The sequence below is a fragment of the Podarcis pityusensis genome (assembly GCF_964106645.2).
Source record: "Podarcis pityusensis genome assembly, chromosome: 7".
NCBI classification, from domain to species: domain Eukaryota; kingdom Metazoa; phylum Chordata; class Lepidosauria; order Squamata; family Lacertidae; genus Podarcis; species Podarcis pityusensis.
The window spans coordinates 11,224,651-11,238,417 of NC_138031.1; the positions used below are offsets into that span (position 1 = coordinate 11,224,651).

Consider the following 13,767-nt stretch of genomic DNA (forward strand, 5'->3'; position numbering starts at 1 on the left):
TCTCCTTGTGCCCTCCATCTTTCCCAACATCAGGGTCTTTTCCAGGGAGTCTTCTCTTCTCGTGAGGTGGCCAAAGTCTTGGAGCCTCAGCTTCAGGATCTGTCCTTCCAGTGAGCACTCAGGGCTGATTTCCTTAAGAATGGATAGGCTTGATCTTCTACATCCTAAATATGGCATTAGCAGACACACCACTGTACCTCTAGGTGGTGCTAGACAAGCAGGCCCAACTGTTTTGAGCGAGGGGGCGGAGTTAGGGCTCTGTATCAACTCCACAATGGAGAAAGTGTAGATTTTCACAGGCCACAGAGCATGGGATTGGGGGCAGGGAGACTGGTGGCTTCTCATTTAATACTGGACGAGATATCAGCTTGGTTGGAAACCTGTTTCCTAAGCAAGTTTATGTCATGCTTGAAATGCATTGCCCACCCATGTACCCAAAGGACTCAAGCTGTTGATCTCATTCCTAGAGAATCACTTCATGAGCTACTGCATAGGAGAAAGGAGGCCGGCTACCTGAGCAGACTTTCCCCATGCACATCTCAGACAGGTACAGGAGAGCTGACAGAAGGAGAGGAATCTGAGAGTTTCAGGGCTGTTGTGACCTCTCATTTCACCTCCAGCTCCTTCATCCTAAGAGGAACTAAAACACACATTGTTTGCAAGCAATTTTCTGCTACGTCACCAGTCCCACCTTTGCATGCTGTTTTTATGGATCTGTGCATTTTAATGCTGACTTCCTCCCCTGATATATATACATACAGTGGTACCACGGGTTAAGAACTTAATTCGTTCTGGAGGTCCGTTCCTAACCTGAAACTATTCTTAACCTGAGGTACCACTTTAGCCAATGGGGCCTCCCACTGCCGCTGCGCCACCGGAGCATGATTTCTGTTCTCATCCTGAAGCAAAGTTCTTAACCCGAGGTACTATTTTTGGGTTAGCGGAGTCTGTAACCTGAAGCGTCTGTAACCTGTAGCGTCTGTAACCTGAGGTACCGCTGTACTTGCACACTGCATTGCAACATTCTGAGAAGTCTAACACTGCTTGCTTGCCCAGACAGAGAACAGACAGGTGCATATGTATGTGTTTGTGTGCAAAAATGCCCCTATTGTGCACAGGTGACATTTGCATTTGTTGCTCCACTGACTCTTGCCTCTGGCTCCGCCTACCACTGGCCCCTGGAAGATTGTCCAGAAGGAAATGTGGCCCTCAAGATGAGAAAAGTGCACTACCCTTGTCTGATGTACTTGCAGTCAACCATGTTAACATGTAGATGTCTGGAGCAGCTTTCCTCAACATAATGATCTCAAGAAGTTTGGGACTATAATTTACATCAGACCCAGCCAGAATGACTGGTGGTCTGGGATGGTTGGAGTTGCAGTCCAGAACAAGAAGAGTATCAAGGATGGTCTAGAAGGTTCTAGATGATAGATAATAGAGTTGGAAGGGGATCCTTTAGTCCAGCCCCTTTTGCCCAACGTGAACCGATGACCCTAAAATTAAATGTCTCATGCTCTACTGGCTGAGCCGAAAGGACACTTGACAGTGGTGAGATTCTTTTTCCCTTTTCTTTTTTAATAATAATTTTTATTAGTTTTCAATTACAATCCAATAATAGCCTCATTATAACAATATCAATTTATAATACAATCATTGATACCAATCGTTCAAATACCGAATTCTATAATTTAGATAAAGTGCCCCCCCTCTGCATGCTAGATTGGATGAATTGATTATTTGCTTAATTTCTGCGTTCCAAAATCTTACTGATTTCCATTACGTTCCAGTCATAATGATAATCCCTTATACAACAACTGCAATATTAATAACTTTTATTTGTGTTGACACATTGAATGATTTATAAAGTTACAAGTGAGGCACTCAAACGATATCCTTGTTCTTCCTGTGTGTGGCAATTATTCTGTCTGTGGTGTTTCTTCCTGTCCTTGTAAGATGTTATGTGTTTCTTTCCCTCGGTTGTTGCTGTTATCCGCCATGCCTTGGGCGGAGCTGATATCCCATCGTATCCCATTGGATTCAAACCCACGACTCTGGAGAGACTGGCGCCTAAATCCAGTGTCTTAGACCGCTTGGCCACATTACCTTAGAGCAATGGCAGGGAATGTGCCTAATACAGGGGTGGGGCCAGGAGTGTGCTCCCAGATATGCCTTCTACGTGCAAATCACACATGAAAGGTGCTATGGCAGAGTAGCAATTTGAACCCGGGTCTACCCAGCCCCAGACAAGCCCTCTAATCACTTCAGCATGCTGGCGATCTTGCATAGGGACAGCACACCCACACTAAACTTTTAAAGTACTTCTAAAGCCCACAGCTTTCACCGAAGAATGCTGGGAATGATAGTTTGTCACAGGTGCTAAAAATTGTAGCTTCATGAGGGGATGAACTACAGCTCCCAAGGTTCTTTGGGGGAAGCCGTGTGACTTAAATATACTTTAATTTTTTATTTTAAAAATAAATTTATTTATTTAATTTTCCAAATCAATATTTACATTCACATAGTAACATAATGTATAAAATCAAGATTCCAAAGAACCCCTTGGACTTGCCTCCTCCCTTTTGTGGATCTTAATTGATAATAATAATAATAATAATAATAATAATAATAATAATTTATTATTTATACCCTGCCAATCTGGCTGGGTTTACCCAGCCACTCTGGGCGGCTTCCAACAGAGTATTAAAATACAATAGTCTATTAAACATTATAAGTTTCCCTAAACAGGGCTGCCTTCAGATGTCTTCTAAAAGTCTGGTAGTTGTTTTTCTCTTTGACATCTGGTGGGAGGGCGTTCCACAGGGCTGGTGCCACCACCGAGAAGGCCCTCTGCCTGGTTCCCTGTAACTTGGCTTCTCACAGTGAGGGAACCGCCAGAAGGCCCTCGGCGCTGGACCTCAGTGTCCAGGCAGAACGATGGGGGTGGAGACGCTCCTTCAGGTATACTGGACCGAGGCCTTTCCTTAATCCTTTCCTTCTGCATCTTTTATATTTATCCAAATTTTTATATCTCCATTATGTCCATAGTTCATTGTTGCATTACAAGTGTTATTCCAATCCCATAAATTATAAATTTCCCCCATCCCTTATTGAAGTCTTGGTCTTCTTGATTTCTGATTACTGATTTAAATATACTTTAGAAGTCCGTCAAACGTATGATGTGGATAGGACCTATCTGCTCAGTTTCCAGCTTGCCTTCGCAGAATGTTGTGAGAGAGTCTAGATTCTCCTGCTAAGGAGATCAATTGAACATTATTTCCCCCTGCTCCTTTGCAATTATATCTTCCCGCCCAGGAGCTCCAAGTGCTCCTTGAATATTTCTGCCTGTTTATTTAAAATGCATATCCCACTTTTCCATTCTGAGGATGCACAAAGTAGCTAATAACAGTTAATTAAAAAAAAATGAAGAATAATGTCTCAGGAACACATAGGAAGAGATGAGATGCATTAGTCACAAAGGTGACTGGAGCAAAAGAATTCAAAGTGTTTTAAAAAAGCGATCTATGAGCAGGAGAGTAGGATTTAAATTAGCAAATAACAATATGCCAGTCCTAGTGAAATAGCATCACCAGGGTCAGGGAACATGGGGCCTTCCCGATGGGGCTGGCCGCCAACTCCCATCAGTCCCAAGCAGCGTGGCCAATGGTCAGAGGTGATAGAACTTGTCGTTTAGCAAACGTGCAGGGCTTCTGGTCCCCCTCCTGTGCTGTAGCCAAATGCGCAGGTCAATTCTGTGTCCAGGGCAGCTGTTTACCAGCTCCATCTGGTACACAGGCTGAGACCCTGTCTGCCCACAGACTGTCTCGCCAGAATGGTGCATGCTCTAGTTATCTCTCGCTTGGACTGCTGCAATGCGCTCTATGTGGGGCTACCTTTGAAGGTGACCCAGAAACTACAACTAATCCAGAATGCGGCAGCTAGACTGGTGACTGGGAGCGGCCACTGAGACCATATAACACTGGTCTTGAAAGACCTACACTGGCTCCCAGTACGTTTCCAAGCACAATTCAAAGTGTTGGTGCTGACCTTTAAAGCCCTAAACGGCCTCGGTCCAGTGTACCTGAAGAAGCGTCTCCACCCCCATCATTCTGCCCGGACACTGAGGTCCAGCGCCGAGGGCCTTCTGGTGGTTCCCTCGCTGCAAGAAGCCAAGTTACAGGGAACCAGGCAGAGGGCCTTCTCGGTAGTGGCACCCACCCTGTGGAACGCCCTCCCACCAGATGTCAAAGACATAAACAACTACCAGACGTTTAGAAGACATCCTGTTTAAGGAAGCTTTTAATGTTTAATAGGTTATTGTATTTTAGTGTTCTGTTGGAAGCTGCCCAGAGTGGCTGGGGAAACCCAGCCAGGTGGGTGGGGTATAAATAAATTATTATTATTATTATTATTATTATTATTATTATTATTATTATTAAAATGGCAGAAGCACAACAGGAAAGCAGCAAACTGAGCCTCCCAGGAGAGGGAGCTCCACAGTTTTGGTGCCACAACCAAAAGGACCCTGCTCTGCATAACTAGCGATGCCTAGGAAGTCCTCCAACAAGGGGCTTCCAACCAAGGTCTCTCTTTTGCTGGTGCAGTGAATCTCACAGTGCAGGGGTGGAATGGGAGTGGAAACAGTGGCGGACAGTGGCGTATCAAATTTAAGTGGCGCCCTGTGTGACACAAAAATCTGCCTCCAACCGCTCTTGCCTTCCCTTGGACTTCATAGTTGTGGCACCTGCTGCAGCACGCCAGAAGCTCTGTGCTCCCTGCCTTTGTTGGAAAGATGAGTTTTTAAAAAGGAGATGTGTTGCAGGTCGGTGGAGATGAATTGCTGGGCCTTTTTGGTTGTGGCTCTTTGTCACACTTTCGCCTGCTCGCCCCACCCACCACCTTCCCTTGCCTCCTGGCATTTGACGAAGACTTGGCTCTTCAAGAAAGCTTTTTGACTTTTCTTTGTAGCATTCTGTTTATGCTCTTTTGATTATCATTTATTTTTTCTTTTAAAAAACCTGCAATCCACTTTGATTTCCTGTTCTAAAAAAAAGTGGGGCAATTTTTTCATACGTGTGTATGTGTGCCTATCTCTCTATCTCTCTATCTCTCTATCTCTCTATCTATCTCTCTATCTCTCTATCTATCATCTATCTATCTATCTATCATCATCATCATCATCATCATCTATCATCTAATCTATCTATTATCTATCTATCTATCTATCTATCTATCTATCTATCTATCTATCATCTATCTATCTATCTATCTCTCTATCGATCATCTCTCTCTCTCTCTCTCTCTCTCTCTCTCTCTCTCTCTCTATCTATCTACAGGTATCTATCATCTATCATCTATCATCTGCCTGCCTCTGACTCACACACCCTAAAGACCCTTTAATGTTTTTTTCTAACACTCTCTGTCCTTTTCAACACTTGGAGAAACCAGGGGCTCCAAATCAGTCGAGATTTTCACCTGTCTCTCAACATGGAACATTGTCTCTTATTAAGTTCTTACCGCCACCGTCACGTGACTCAGCAGGAGAGGGATAACAGAGGGGCAATTGTTGTTTAATTACAACAGGGCCTGTATTATTCCGGCAACTCGCAGTCCCCTGGAGAGAAGGCCTATTTAATATAGCCCCAAGTATATAAATGATCTATAATGTTAAACCTCGCCGCGGCGAGCATTGTGACCTGCACAAACCTCATGAAAGGGCCGATTGAGAAAGCTTAAAGTGGGGTTGACGAAGAACGTGGTCACATGGGTGAGGGGGGATAGCCAAGCAAGTATAAATCACTAAGCCCTAACCTTCTTTAAAGGCCATTTCCTCCTTCCCATCTCCTTTAGAGCAATATCCCTCGAGGTAAGTCGTGCGCTTTTGGCTGGAAGGGGATCTTACGCGATGATGAGCGGATCTGAACTGGCACCCTGATCTTAAAGCAGTTGACTTGGAAGGATGAAAACTCCAGTGGCCATAAGGGGACAAGGCAGCCGTCCTCAGCATGCGGACTTGAATTAGTCCAGTTGAACCCAGTGAGATAACTTCTTCCAAAAAATCATGTGTAGGATTGCACTTCAGTGATGGTCAGGTCTATCGATTTCAGTGTCTCATTTTTCCAGTTGCTAGTTCTCCACATTTCACTTTGCAATTATTATTATTATTATTATGTCTTCATGGAAATTGCCAGCATTTTAGTACAAAACTCTCCTAATTTGCACATTTTTGTAAGGCAATTTCCCCTCATATCATGCATTTGGCGTGGCATTTTCACTATATATGTATATGTACTGCTTCTGCATTTATTTGTTTGGAGAACTGTATTTGGAGAAGTGAGAATTTCAAAGGGATGGTTGTGTTTCAGTTCATAAGGTTAGGTTGGTTTGCCTTTCAATGCGATCTGAATCGAATTTCTCCTCCATCCCTGATTTGCATTGCACTTTGTCTTTGAGGCAGAAGGTGTGATTTAGAGTCTAATCATGTGTACAGCATGATCCTATGTGTGATGAAAACTCAGAAGGAGGGTCAGGGATCCAAGCAAGGGTTGATGTGGAAGAAGGTGGTTGATGTAGTCACAAAACTGTTTTGGGTTTTTTGAATTGGATGGGCCCTTGGAGTAGGGTTGCCATATTTCAGAAAGTGAAAATCCTTCTGACAAAGTTGTTGAGCTTTTGAGCTACGTATTTCTTTTAGGAAATTCTTCTGAAATGGGTTGCCTTATGTCCGGATTTTCCCAGACATTGCTTCCTACTGCTGTATTCCGTCTATAGCAACCCTACCTTGGAGATTCTTGAGGTAGCAATTGTAGATAAGAGATTGGTTGATCTCAAGAGGTCTGCTGAAATTTGAAATTCTGCCCCTGTGTGTCCCACCCACTATCTTTTTCACACTATTTGATTTTTTTTAAAAAAAATCTTTATAGCCTTTTTTTTCCTTTTCATGAACAGAAAAGCTCTAAGTGTTTTTATTCTCTCCTTGTGTGAGCAATTATTTCCACAGACAAGCTGACTGTTGCATCACCGTTGCCACTTCTTAGGCTCCTATGCTGAAACACTTTCAGGGACTAATATTCTCTTTTGTCGTTGAATAGTGGAATGAACTGAGGAGACATAAATAATCTGATGGCTTTTCAATGGGGCAGCTATATTGTATTACCTTCAAAGGAAATACGCACGCCCGGTCTAACATTTTACTTAATTCACCAGGCAAGATTCCTGAAAAACAATGATGGTTATTCTCCTGGTGAATATGTTGATGGTATTGCATAGTGGTGGTAAGTGGAAAATAATGTTCCTGTTTCTCAAGCTCTAGTCATCATTCTGTATGGACGTTTTGCATCAAGCATGCCTCGAGAACTGTTTACCCTATAGGCTCTTACAGCAGAACTTCCCAGCCTTGTATCCACAGATTTGGTCAGGTTGCATGTTCCTTTATCCATGGACATTGGCCATGTTTAATGGGGATTATGGGAGCTGGAACATTCGGAATACCATTACAACATCTGGGGACCCAAGGTTAGAGAAGGCTGCTCTATAGTAAGAACTGATGATGATGATGATGATGATGATGATGATGATGATAAAACACATATAGGTACATACAACTCTGATCCTAAATCTCCACTAACTTGTGGGACATCTCTGGGAGAAGAAAGGGCTAAGGAGGAAACCCTACCCCAGTGTTCCCCAACCTTGGGCCTCCAGCTGTTTTTGGACTACAATTCCCATCATCCTTGACCACTGGTCTTGCTAGCGAGGGATGATGGGAGTTGTAGTCCAAAAACAGCTGGAGGCCCAAGGCTGGGGAACACTGCCCTACACAAATCCAGAGCAGAGTCCCTAATATGGTTGGATGGCACCTTGTATGCCTGCTTCTGGCAACTCCTGCAGCCAAGCTGGTGCCAAACGTCTTGCTCTGCTTTTCTTTGGACCACATCAATGAGGCCAAGAGGGGGTCTTGTCGTTTGGGCAGCCCAGGACCTCCATGCACACTGCCCAGGCTTGCATCCCAGGGAGGTCACTTCAGTACTGCTAACACAGCTGTTAGACTTCACCCCTGACCTTAAACGGCCTCGGCCCAGTATACCTGAAGGAGCGTCTCCACCCCCATCATTCTGCCTGGACACTGAGGTCCAGCTCCGAGGTCCTTCTGGCGGTTCCCTCACTGCGAGAAGCAAAGCGACAGGGAACCAGGCAGAGGGCCTTCTTGGTAGTGGTGCCCACCCTGTGGAATGCCCTCCCACCAGATGTCAAAGAGATAAACAACTGCCTAACATTTAGAAGGGAAGTTCAGGGAAGTTTTTAATATGTGACATTCTAATGTATTTTTAATCTTTGTTGGAAGCCGCCCAGAGTGGCTGGGGGAACCCCAGCCAGAAGAGTGGGGTACAAATAAATTATTATTATTATTATTATTATTATTATTATTATTATTATTGCCCCTGGAGGCTCACTCCATTGTCTCTTGAGACAGGTGGATGCCAACAGGTGATGAACACATGACAAGGTTGCAATCCTCTGCAGACGTATTCATAAGTAGGCCTAGATGAAGTCAGTAAAACCCACCTCTATCTGAGTAGAACACAAAGATCAAGCTGTCAGCCAAACAGTAAAATAAAATAATTGTGTATCAAACATAATTAGATTTTTTTTTTTTAATTATCAGATCAGTGCATCGGCTGCTGAGAGATGTATCAGTTCCTTCTAACTTTTGGGAATAGCCCTACGTATTACAATGGCCTGTGTATTTTCTGCTATACAGAAGTTGTGTAAGAGAAGAAGTCTCTATTCACGTCAGTAGAGGGTTCACTTCAGAGAGTGTCCCACCATCACAGTGAATGGAAAATTTCTCACAGCTATACGGAGCTGCTAAACCAAGTTAAAAGTCTACACAAAATGTACTAAAATCCTACAAAAAACACAAGTGTAGTCCCCCCCCCCTTAAATTAAAGTGAATCAAATATTTTTGTAAATGTTGATTACGTTATAAATAATTCTTCCTCTGAGAAGATCCTTCCTCCCTGTACTTTTTCACACCCATCCAAATTTCTGGGTAAGGTGATGTTTTACAGACTCATCTCTCTCCCCCCCCCCCCCATTTCAGTGAAGCTGGTTGGAGTAAGGCGAAAATTGAACCTGGAAATTTGATCTTAGTGTCCCTGATGTGCAGATAATTCCCACCGATTTCAGAAAGAACTGACTTTGAAGTCTCCACAACAGATGGCTGGGGTTATTATTATCTGTCGGATACATATGCCTTCAGATCTTCATATGCAACCTGGTCCTGGGTACACAACACACTTACACATTTTAAGTTCATCTTGAATTTCATTTCGGTGAATGTTTAATATATAACTAGCAAAGGTAAATGTTTGAAGTCAACCAACAGATATAGAGGAGAGGAGAGCAAGTAAGAGATGCGCTTTGGATATTGCAATGGAGACCAACAAATGAGTTGACGAAAATTGGCTTCAGGCACTCTATTGATTAATCTTTCTGTTTTAATTTGTGATCCTTCTGAATGGAACTGGTGAGACAGGAGGTCAAGGATCAGAGACACCAGCAATTCCAATGGATCTTCCGCACGCAGCAGAAAGAGATCTAAGTAAGAAGCTCTTGTTCTGTATCTGTCCAGGAGCCACAGAACCTCTGAATATGGGGCATTGCATGTCCACCTTGGCCAAGTATTGCTGCCTAAACTGGCAATAGCTACTCCAGGTCTCAGGCAGGCTGTGATGGCTGGTGTCCAATGGGTAGGGCAGTTGCCAGGGAGACCAGCAGCAGGTGGCATCAATGACAGGCTGTGTACAAGAAGGCAGGTAGGCATGGACCAGGTGAGGGCTCACTGAGGTTGCTGGGGCAGTGCCCCATTTTCTCTTAATGGACCAAGTTCCACTGCAGGCAGGGGTTTCTCCCAACCAAAGGCGGCCCAGCCTATTTCGCCACCTGGGGCAAAATGGAAATTGGCACCTCCTACCCCTCTGCCGTGCTCCACTTCTTTTGCTCCTGCTGTTCCCTAGCTCTTGCTGAACTTAAAGGAGCCAGAGAGCTCCTCAAAGTCTTGCTGCTTGCTTGGCTTCTCCTCCAGGGGCAGGGAAGACGAGCGGCAATGTTTCACGCTGGAACGCCTCCATCTCAGCGATGGACGCAAAGGGTCAGGCGGGTCGAGTGCTGCCTCTTGCATTTCTGCCACCTGAGTGGCATGGGCCATGGGCCAGCTGTGTTTCCAGCTCTGTTGCCCTCTGGGATCTTCTTAACTGGAGATACCGTAGATGTAGGACTAGGGATACCGCAGGCATAAGACTGAACTTCTTGGACCATCTGCATGCAAAGTATGCGCTGCCGCTAAACTATTGCCCCTTACCTGAAAGGGCTGAATTGTTTGCTTACAAGAGGTGAAGTTTAAGAATGGATTCAGACAACCAGTTTGTCCCAGTGAGAATTGCCTTCAGCAGTTTCTGAGGGATGGGGATTTAGTGGAACCTATGAGGGTGGCGCTGTGGTGTAATCCACTGAGCCTAGGGCTTGCCGATTGGAAGGTCGGCGGTTCAAATCCCCACGACAGGGTGAGCTCCTGTTGCTCGGTCCCAGCTCCTGCCAACCTAGCAGTTCGAAAGCATGACAGTGCAAGTAGATAAATAGGTACAGCTCCAGCGGGAAGGTAAACGGCGTTTCCGTGCACTGCTCTGGTTTCACCAGAAGCGGCTTAGTCATGCTGGCCACATGACCTGGAAAAACTGTCTGTGGACAAACATCAGCTACCTTGGCCAGTAAAGCGAGATGAGCGCCGCAACCCCAGAACCATCTGGGACTGGACTTAACTGTCAGGGGTCCTTTACCTTTACCTTTTTACGCAGACTTAGCTCTTGCTGAAGTGTACTGTTTCATATAGTAGTGGAGGGCATCACATGCCTATGTTATCCAGGGTAGCCTTCTTCCTGACACTCTTGGTTTCTGCAGGCAGGGAGCTTATGTTTCATGACAAGAGTAATTAAACATGTGATCCCCACAACAGGCGGAATGGGCAGGCTAGAAAAAGACATATGTTGTCATTCTTCTGCCTGTGCCAGTTGACTCTAGATCAGCTAGGAGGGTCCAATGAACAATGCTATGGGCTCTGATGCTTTTCAGATCAGCTGCAAAAATGCATCATTCCCAAATGGTTGCTGTTAAACCCATCGACTGGAGCTGCAGCCGTGTTGCATATCCACACTACAGATGAGAATATTACCTGTAGCGGGGAATAATGAACAATAATCATAGCCTGAGCAGGGGTTGGTGGCAGAGGTTTCCCAGAAGTCCATCAGATGTTAGCTGGCTTTGTCATAATAAATATTTTCTGAATTTCCTTCCTGTGGTGGTCCCACCCGTTAAGAGTCAAACCAGTTTCTAACTGTACAGCCTCGCTGCCTTGGGTTGGGTTTGTTGGTCACTCTAAAGTGTGACAGAATACTGGGAGAGTGGGACAGAATGTTGGAAAACGGTTCCTTTTTTGCGATTATCCCACAATTTAGTTTGTAGATGAAATGAAATAGATGAGAGGTGGGCATGTATAACCTTTAACATTTAAAAACTATTTACATTCAGATAACATTACATTCTTCAACGGGGTCTTTGCAAACGTGGAAGGTGTTGCGTTGTTTTTTGGTAAGTGAATATCATTCTTTTTTTTAATCAGGCTGATTTTAAGGGAAGAACACTGACACTTGCATATCTGAATTTTTTGTTTGTGTGCATGACTTTGAATTGTGGACATCTCTGCATGTGCTTATGTGCATAATCCCAAACAACAAAGTGGTGCTGTGTATCAGGAATGTACAAGAGAGAACTGCAATGGAATGCTGCAGCGTGATAGGCTGCGTTTCAGAATTCCAGTCTTCCATTCCCTCAACCCTCCACATTTTCCTACTTGCCCACACAACAGTCAGCATTCCATGCCCACTGACCCCTTTCCATCCTCATTGGGCTGTTTTTATCCCTCACCCTTAAGAGATTTTTTTTCTAAAGGGTTTTTTTTTTTCTACTTCCCCCCAAGCATGCTGATATCTCCCTCTTCTGTATGGGTGATAGAGCTTTGGCTACTGAAGCAATGCCACTCACTTGTCAGTCTCCCACTTTCCCAAACAAATTTGAAGAGAATTCATGCTGGAGAGGACCTGCTGGGAATAAATGAGTCTGTATAGGTCTGATCATTAGGGTTGAGGAGTATCATTTTTGTTGGGAGGCATGGGATTTAGAGTTTCCTCTGCCTCCCTGTCCAATTCACTGAATCGGCATGATTGAAGTTACTCAGTTAGGAGGCACTGGGAAACTGCAAACCCCCATGCATCCCAGCAGGAAATGTGCTCCTCAAAATGTTTGGAACCATGCAGGCCATAAGACCGGGGTATGCAAGACCTCTCACATCTCTCTCCCTACTTTACAATGGTTACTTCACTTGGGGAACTGGCATGGGGGTCAGGAGTGTCAGGAGTTCAGCCTACACTCGAGTAGGACTCTGGCAGAGACACATGCCCGACTGGCATGTTCTCTCCCTCTTGGTCGATCGTTCGGGAGCTTCAAAAGCTTTCTTCAGCCCGAACATCACAATGAGCGATGCCAACAGACATCGGCACACTTAGGGATCTGCAGAGTCTTCGCAGCTTGTGTAACAGACCCCAGCAACTCAGCATTTTGGCTAATCTACTTTATTTACATGGGGACGCGGGTGGCGCTGTGGGTAAAACCTCAGCGTCTAGGGCTTGCCGATCGCATGGTCGGCGGTTCAAATCCCCACGGCGGGGTGAGCTCCCGTCGTTCGGTCCCAGCTTCTGCCCACCTAGCAGTTCGAAAGCACCCCCAAGTGCAAGTAGATAAATAGGTACCTGCTTTATAGCGGGAAGGTAAACGGCGTTTCCGTGTGCTGCGCTGGTGCTGGGTCGCCAGAGCAGCTTCGTCACGCTGGCCACGTGACCCGGAAGTGTCTCCAGACAGCGCTGGCCCCCGGCCTCTTAAGTGAGATGGGCGCACAACGCTAGAGTCGGACACGACTGGCCCGTACGGGCAGGGGTACCTTTACCTTTACCTTACTTTATTTACATATAAACACATGGAGCACTGCAACCTGGCTCCCTCTCTCTCTAGCATCAGACAGCAAAGAGAGAAAGAACAAAGGACAATAGTCCCACTTCACGGAACACAGTAACACAAACATCCTGTCTCCGTCACTTCCCACTCTGTGGAGTCAAAACATATACCATCATGTGATAGACAACAATCCCATGACTGCAATCACGGAGCAGGAATTCTAACAAGGAGAACATAGGAATCTGCATTATACAGAATCAGACCACTGGTTCATCTAGCTTTGTGCTGTCTATACCAATTGGTGGTAGCGCGCCAGGGTTTTAGGCAGGGCTGTCTCTCAGCAGATGCTCTACCACTGAGTTATGACCCTTTCTCCAAAGGGCTGGTCTCCTTGAGGTGTGTGTGTGTTTCTGAGCATTCTCTGGAAAACCTCCAAAATAACAATTTATGAGATGAGCCGGTTGACTCACTACAAACAAACTTCAGACTCTGAATTCACATTATGGTTGTCCCTGCAGATTGTTTGGGTTCTCAGTTCACCTGGCTCCAGTCCATCTTTACCAGCTTCCCTGCGCTGCTCAACTTTGTGAGCAAAATGAGGTGTGTGACCGGTATTTGCCCAAGAGATTTCGAAGACTACGGCTGCACCTGCCGATTCGAAATGGAGGGTCTCCCCGCAGATGAGTTTGATGGGTGAGTCTGTAA

At 45.2% G+C, this 13,767-nt stretch overlaps 1 protein-coding gene across 3 annotated transcripts in view; it reads left to right on the forward strand.

Moving 5' to 3' along the window:
- The first annotated feature begins 5,649 nt into the window (after positions 1–5,649).
- Positions 5,650–13,767, forward strand: part of OC90 (otoconin 90) — a 33,593-nt gene continuing 25,475 nt past the window's right edge. The window contains exons 1-5 of one of the 3 annotated variants that reach the window (XM_081012660.1): positions 5,650–5,863; positions 7,204–7,271; positions 9,536–9,601; positions 11,584–11,643; positions 13,581–13,755. In XM_081012660.1, coding sequence (XP_080868786.1) covers positions 7,223–7,271; positions 9,536–9,601; positions 11,584–11,643; positions 13,581–13,755 — 350 coding nt within the window. In that variant the 5' untranslated portion in view covers positions 5,650–5,863; positions 7,204–7,222. The other 2 variants (XM_081012661.1, XM_081012662.1) reach the window with 2 other exon arrangements.